General features: G+C 50.5%; 1 protein-coding gene across 1 annotated transcript in view; it reads left to right on the top strand.

Moving 5' to 3' along the window:
- LOC111161096 (myocardin) overlaps positions 1–7,085 on the top strand; it is a 76,282-nt gene extending 69,197 nt beyond the window's left edge. The window contains 5 exon segments of the mRNA XM_022524578.1: positions 1,622–1,765; positions 2,686–2,817; positions 4,033–4,090; positions 6,531–6,637; positions 6,639–7,085. Of these exon segments, the coding sequence (XP_022380286.1) occupies positions 1,622–1,765; positions 2,686–2,817; positions 4,033–4,090; positions 6,531–6,637; positions 6,639–7,085 (888 nt within the window).
- Positions 7,086–7,958: the final 873 nt, after the last annotated feature.

Below are 7,958 nucleotides of genomic sequence, written 5' to 3' on the forward strand. Positions count from 1 at the left end.
TCAGGACCCCAGGATCATGACCTGAGCCAAAGGCAGATGCTTAACCCACTGAGCTACGCAGGCACCCCTAGAGGGCGATAGATGTTATGGAGAAAAAGCAGGGAGGGTGGTGATGGAGCATTTCAGATTTGCGACTTTAAGTCAAAGGTCTGGGGCCATTTGAGCCAATCTTTGGAGGCAGTAAGGGAGAGCGCCTGGTGAATATTTGGGGGGAAGGCATTGCAGGCAAAGGAAGGACAACAAGGGCAAGGGCCCCGAGGTGGGAGTCGTGGGTGGAATGTTCAGGGACCAGAAGGGAGGCCAGTGTGGCTGGAGCTGAATGAGAGGCATTGTAGGGACGGCTTGCAGGAGTAACTAGTTCAAAGACTCGACCCAAGGGATCATCAGAGACTTCCCTTGTCCACAAAGCTAAAAAATCATTAGGAAAGTCTCCCTAAGGCTCTCTGAGAAAGAAAACTTCGTCATCAGAAGTTCTCAAATCTACGTTATGAGAAAGGAAACGGGAAGAAAATCCACAGGATTGGATCCTGCCACGTGACCGGTATGGAGAGGCCTGCCTCTGAGTAATCTCCTTGATTGTCACAACCCTATGAGCTACAGTTCTCTATTCTTAACCACGGAAGAAAGTGAAGTTTGAGGAGGTTAACCCACGAGCCCAGGGTCACGGGAACCCAGGGTTTTCTGATGCTAAAGGGTGGGCCCTTTTCCCACTGAATGTTCTCTGGCCTGTGGCCATGGACAAGGGGAATCTGTTTCTACAGCCTCAGACAGCACATTCAAGTGAATGACGCCCGCTTCTGAGTGGGCACCCTGGGGGGGACTGGGACATCCCAAGGGTTATCATCCCTGTTGATGAAGTTTACTTCATCCTCATCATGGTGTCCTAGGCAACAAAGGTAAAAATAGTTCTGGAAACACAGCTCTGGACCCTAAGACCATTCCGACGATGTGGGTACTCATAAAGAACTAGCATTTGTGCAGTGGTTCATAGCTTACAGAACACTCCTTGGGGACACGAACAATTCCAAGTTAAAAAGATAAAAAGGGATGTAGAGTAACATGCCTGATGGATGCTTCTGGTGTCATATGCGGGACCAAGTGTTGGGGAAGGGGGGGAAGCACATTGGTCATGAAGGGCTAGGAAGGTCCGGGAAGGTCTTTTGGTGGGGGGGAGGGCAGGAAGGTTTTGCAGAGGGGTGGGACTCAATGAGAAGGGCAGTGTTAACAAACGAGAGTCGGGAAAAGAACATTCCATGTGGGAAAAGATAGGGAGGTCCAATGTGCAAGGCATGCAGAGGGAGGTTTGGGGAGGGATAGATAGAATCCACGGTCTTAAAGGAAATGGTACCCAGCCTGGAGCATCTCAAACACTGGTTACAGATGGAGACCCTAGAGCATCTAGAACACTGGTTACAGGAGCAGACCCTATGCTGTGGTTGCACGGGATCCATGGAAGGCTTTTGAGCAGTGGGTGATGCATATGAATCCAGATTGGAGACTCTGGTCACGGGATCTAGGGAGAGTTGAAAACATAAGATACCAGGGAAGGGGCCAGGAGTCTCAGCAAAAGCTCTCAAGTGTGCTAGCAGAGGCCACCTCATGGGTTGTTTCTTCCTTCCAGAACTCAGGGGCACACGAGAGCCAGCCTGCAAGCTTCTCTCCCCAGCCCTCCAGCCTCCACCCACCTTTCTCTGGAGCCCAGGCAGACAGCAGTCATGGTGCTGGGGGCACCCCTCGTCCTAAAAGCCCAGGGGTCCAGCAAAAGGTAGGCACCTGGAGAAGGGTTTAAACTCTGCCTCTTTCCCTCTTCTGTGGTCTTGTCCTCCAAATGAGGGGGTCCGAAGGCAGAAATAAATGACATCTTAGGTAAAAACAAATTCACTGGAAACAGAGTGACATGGATGTACCGATGGAAATTAGGGTGTTCCAAGGAGCCATTGCCGGGGGTCATCCTGGGAATCCCAAGGATGAACATGAATGTGGTCTGTTTGTGAAAATGACACGGCAAACGCACCAGTTTCCGTGGAGTCGAAGATTGGAATAGAGGCATGTGGGAAAATAATCATGGGAAAGAGGAAGGTATGCGGAGATGTGGAAAGGTCGAGAAAGGTACAGGGAGTTGGAGTCACGGTACAGACTCTCGGTGGAAAAAGGAGGAGGTCATACATCACAGCAGGTGGAAATCACAGGTGGGTGCCCTAAAAGGGCCCAGGCATTTCATAAAACACTCACCATACATGAGGCTGGTTCCTGAAGACATAGCCCGGCAATGGCTCCCCCTCTCTGCAAATGCACTTGGTTAGGAATGAAGTGCTCTGGGGGGTAAGTATACTCTGGGAATTCCTGGGGTGATGCACTTTTTCCTATTGGACTGGAGTCTTACTTTATTTGCTTTTCTCCTAACCGAAAAGGGTTCATCCTAGAGGTGGAAATGAGTCTGTAAGTTTCCCATCCTAACATGCCTCTGGGTACGCCCACGATGCGCCCATGCTATGTGCCTTTGTCAGTAGAAGGCCCATGATGTGTACCATTGTCAGTATATCGACGTTGTCTTCTAAACCCTAGCTCTCTTTTGTTCCCCTCCAATCAGTTGTTCCAGGTTCGAGCCTGGAGTTTATAAAACAGAAGCCGTGCCGTCTGTGACCCCACAAGTTGACTCTCTTTCTCTGCACCGTACCCCCACAGATGGCTGGTTTACACTCTTCTTCTGAGAAGACGGGGCCAAAGTTCTCCATTCCATCCCCAACTTTTTCCGAGTCCACTTCAGCCGTTCCAGAGATAACCCAGCCTCCGTCCTATGAAGATGCTGTCAAACAGGTAACTTTGGAAGATTTGTTTTCTGGAGGGAGACAGGCTGCCTAAACGGACCTTGTTTTTCATTAGTCACCTCCGTGCAGTTCGTAGATGGCGACACTGAGTGCGTCGGGGGCCCCTCGGTGAGAATGGGCCACTGCAGAAAGGTGCTGGGTGTGCATAGCAGGTGTGTGAGGCAGGCAGAGAAGATGGTGGGCTCTCTCGCTCTTCTGTCAAATAAATAAAATCTTAAAGAAGAAGAAGAAGAAGAAGAAGAAGAAGAAGCAGCCGCCGCCCCAGAAGCAGCCTTGTTCTTGGGGTGGAAGCCTCCCCGCCGAGCTCACTCTGAAGGGCTCTCCTGGGGTGCACTCTGCCTTCTCGCCTTCTCCTGTGCTGGATTGTTTCCTCCAGGAGTTTCCCCATCTGAGATGAACACTGGGCTTTAATCGCGCGGCCAGCAAGTTCAAGTCCTGTTCACAGCGGCATTATTCCCAAACCGCGGGAGCAACCCAGGGGGGGTGTCTGTGGATGAATGGTTAGCCAAAATGTGGTGAATACATACAATTAACCCTACTCAGTCTTTTAAAAAAGATTTTATTATTTGAGAGAGAGAGAGGGCACAAGCAGGAAGAGGGGCAGAGGGAGAGGGAGAAGCAGACTCCCCGCTGAGAGTGGAGCCCCAACTAGGGGCTTGATCCTGGGACCCCAGGATCAGGACCTGAACTGAAAGCAGATGCTTAACCCACAGAGCCACCCAGGCACCCCAATACTAGCCAGTCTTAACAAGGAAAGCGATTCTGACACATGGGGGAGACTGGGGGATATTACAGAGTGAAGTAAACCAGTAATAAGAGGAAATACACTGAGTGACCCCACTTCTCCAAGGTCTCTCGAGTCGCCCGATTCATGGGAACAGAAAGCAGAATGGTAATCGCCAGGGGCTGGGAGCTCACGTTTCGTGGGGACAGCATTGCCATTGGGGAAGATGAGAAAGTCCCGGAGACAGATGGCGGGGACGGTCACAGAATGTGAACGTAGCGTACTTAATGTCACCGCACCGTGTGCTTAAAGATGATGAAGACGGTAGATTCTATGTTGTGTTTTACCGAAATTAAGGGAAAAAACACACCTTAACTAAATCTAGCTCGCAAAGTCTGTCGTGCTGCTTCTGACGCACTCCCGTGGAAGAGGGGGCCAACCTTCTCACTTCTCTGTTCCCCTCTCCTTAATTGGCAACAGCAAATGACTCGGAGCCAGCAGATGGATGAGCTCCTGGACGTCCTCATTGAAAGTGGAGGTAAGACCACCTGTATCTTGCCCTTGGGGTGGATCGGCACCTGCTCGTGCTCTGGGGAGTGAGCCTTAGGACCAACGTCAGGAGCTCGCTGGAAGTCAGACCCAAAATCCACGAGGGGGTCAAGTGTCACTTCATGTGAGCTCACCGTCCACGCTGGAGCAGATGAAAGAAGGCCCAGTGGGGGATTCCTCCCTGACCTTGTCCCTCTGTCCTCCGAGCTGGACCACCAATCATTTTACCAGTTTGCATCCTCATCGTGGTCCATTTCCCTAAGTTTTTTTCCCTTGCTGTTCCATTTCTCTTTGCCTTTCTAATCCCAATCTCCCTATCCTCTTAATAATAATAAGAGGAGAACAGACAAAGCCAAGTTTTTTGCTACCTACTCGAAATGAAATTCAATTACTGACCTCCCGCTGGATGGTCCGTTCACGCTTAGATGTCATTCCAGCTTGTGACCATAAAAAAAAAAAAAAAAAAGAAAAGAAAAGATAAAGATCGACACGTTGTTTTTGCCTCCTTTTTAGTCATTCATTTATTTTTTCAAAGTTGCATGGTATGTGCCCAGAATCTGAAACCACATAGATGAATAAGCTCGTGTAAGGAGAACATGTAGATGGGAAAAAAAACCTCAGGTCTGAGCCTCTTGATAACAATCTTGAAAGTTCGGAGAAGGCAGGGCCCGGCATGGTACTGGGCTCAGTACTGCTCCTGACCAAGTCCGACCTTTGTGGAGCCTATGAGTCTGGGAAGGCAGAACGCACAGCAGGGAAGCAAACTGGCAGTTCCTCTCTCATAGCAAGAGGAAGAAGGAAAAGATGGGCTGATGTATCTTTATATGGATAAGAGGAGAGGGTGATATCAGACATCCTTATATGTATTTTTTTAAAAAAAAATAAGAGAGAGAGAGAGCAGGGAGAGGAGCAGAGGGGTAGGGAGAGGGACAAGCAGACTCCCTGCGGAAGGCAGAGCCCGACACGGGCCCTATCTCGCAACCCTGAGATCAGGACCTGAGCCGAAACCAAGAGTGGGACTCCCAACTGACTGAGCCACCCAGATGCCCCAAGACACCTTTCTATTTTTAATGAATTATATAGCCAGGTCAGTAAAGGTAAGGGCACAGGAGGGGAGCACAGGAGATTTGAGGACAGAAACATCATTTGAGGACAGTTATAAATCAATCACGGATGAATTTTCTGGAGAAACACAGGACGCTAGGTTATATTAAGTGCAATTGGTAGGTCTGTTGTCATACATCTAAATTGAGACCAGTCAGCTCCATTGTGTCATGTTTCTATTGGAACTAAGATTCATCCAGGTGTGGGTTTTTTGTTTTTTTTAGATTTTTCTTATTTGGAGGAGGGGGAGGGAACATGAGCAGGGAGAGAGGCAGATGGAGAGGGAGAAGTAGGCTCCTTGCTGAGCAGGGAGCCCAATGCGGGACTCAGTTCTAGGACCCTGGGAACATGACCTGAGCTGAAGGCAGAAGCTTAACCATATGAGCCACCCAGGTGTCCCTAGGTGTGGGGTTTTGCTAAGGGAGTGTGGTGCAAGGAGAAAAGAGCCAGGGGATAGAGAATATTTATAAGACAGCGGCTATAATGATGGAGCAGAGAATATTGTCCAGAGCCAGGGGGACTGATGGCTGAAGAACGAAGTAGAGTCAGTAAGTTGGAGTGGCCCCAGGTGGATAAGAAACTGCTATCATCGTGTGCTTCATATATGAACTAGAGGGATGGGAGGGAAGGACAGAGAGCGAGAGATCATGCCTGAGATTAAGCTTTCAGGGGGGATGTAGTATTTGGAGATGACAGAGTCCAGGGTGTACAACAGAGTGGGAATGGAGGAACCCATTGAGTTGGGGGGGGGGTAGGATGTCAAGGCACTAGAGGCCAGTGGACAGTCAAGTCACTTCCCAGGATGCTGAAGTCATAGGAAGGACAAGAGGTGAAGTGGGAAAGGCAGGGAACTGGAGAGTAGTTTTCATTGGATGCAGGAGAGAGACCAGGAGACGCGGGTTGAGCGGGGAGAGCGGAGTGACCCTCAGAACCACTGAGGAGCCATCAGGAGGAGGCAGGCCGACAATCGGAAAGTGACATGGCATGGCACCCAGTGACTCCTCTTCTGGCTCTGAAGTAAATGAGCCCCGCCTGTGGGTGTGAGGAGGATGCAGTGTCCTCGGGGGACAGCCAGGTGTCAGTGAAGGAGCGGGTGAAGGAACCTGCTTTGCAAGGTTGCTGATCAGAGTGGAAGTTCCAGAAAAAAGGGCTTGGGGAGAGACCAGGGAGAAGAACTGGGCACAGACAGGGCACTTTAGGGATGAGACTGGATGATAACTGGAGACACATGTCCATCTCGTGTCTAAGCGTGACTCCTTCCTCCCAAAGATCCCTATTGTGGAACCTGAAATGGTTTAACGGTTCCCATCGTGTTTTGCCAACAGAAATGCCAGCTGATGCTAGAGACGATCATTCGTGTCTTCAAAAAGTCCCCAAGATACCCGGGTCTTCCCGAAGCCCCCCAGCTGCCCTGCCCAAGCCCTCCTCTTCGGGGGGGCCACCTCTCCTTCGATCACTATGGCGCCGACAGCGATGAGCACCTTGAAGTCTTACTAAACTCCCAAAGCCCCTTAGGGAAAGTGGGCGATGTCGCCCTGCTGAAAATCGGGAGTGAAGAGCCTCCCTTCGATGGGATAATGGATGGATTCTCTGGGAAGGCTGCGGAAGACCTGTTCAGCGCCCATGAGATCTTGCCAGGCCCCCTGTCCCCGATGCAGACTCAGTTCTCCCCCTCCTCCGTGGACAGCAGTGGGCTACAGCTAAGCTTCACCGAGTCTCCTTGGGAGACCATGGAGTGGCTGGACCTCACGCCACCAAGCTCCACGCCAAGCTTTAGCTCCCTCGGCACAAGCGGCCCCAGCATCTTCAACATTGATTTCCTGGATGTCACGGATCTCAATCTGAATTCCCCCATGGACCTCCACTTACAGCAGTGGTAGACTGCCTGGGCAGAGGCGCTAAGAGAGGCCAGTGGGAATTTCATGGGGGGAGAACACACAATCCCCAATGCACTCCTATCGTCCAAAAAGAGGAGGAGGAGGGAATTGCAAAGAAACAGTGGAGACGTCTGTGACCAGCAACGAGAGCAAATCGCAGTCAGTTACTCTCAATGATTTCAGCAATGCATTCAGAGATGTGCTTTCTCAGATCAGAAATGCCAAAAAGAAAAAAAAAAATCTTTCACTACCTTTTCAATACCAATATTTTTGTAGCCCATGATTTTTCTCAGGCATTGTCTGGGCATAGTCTCACATCGTGGAAGCCTCTCTCGTGGGTTTATTAGACACAGTGCGGAATGGAAGTGGGGCTTTTCTGGGGTACAGGGACTGTAGCATAACCATTGGCGTTTCTGGAGAGTAGACCCATGGTGGAGGCTGCTTCCCAGCCTCCCTCCCTGTCTTTAAACAGAAGTCAGGCCCCTCTTCTGTTAGGTTCTCGAGGTAGGAGAGAGGAACAGAACCAATCCATTCCCAGGGAAAGAGAATCAACTCGGCCCCAAAGCCACCCCCTTGAGGTGGTTCCAGTCCAGGAACCCCGGACTGTGTGGTCACGGCTAACGATGAACCCACATTTGGTCCACAGAACCCCACTGAGAATTTCCCTCTTGGTCAACCAGTCACCAGGTCACTCCTGCTGTCTCCGTGGTCCTAAACACCATGAAACAGCCAAGAACCTTAAAGCAAACAAAACCCCAAACCTCTTGCCATGGAAAGTTCCCCACCACAACCCCCTTTAGTTTCAAAGACTGGAGGTGACCTCATGAGCAGATGGGAAGTCTATCTCTAGCTTCAGGAAGCCGTACCAGGGATCAT

This window comes from Enhydra lutris, unplaced genomic scaffold, assembly GCF_002288905.1.
Source record: "Enhydra lutris kenyoni isolate GAN:26980312 unplaced genomic scaffold, ASM228890v2 scaffoldscaffold82, whole genome shotgun sequence".
Classification (NCBI taxonomy): domain Eukaryota; kingdom Metazoa; phylum Chordata; class Mammalia; order Carnivora; family Mustelidae; genus Enhydra; species Enhydra lutris.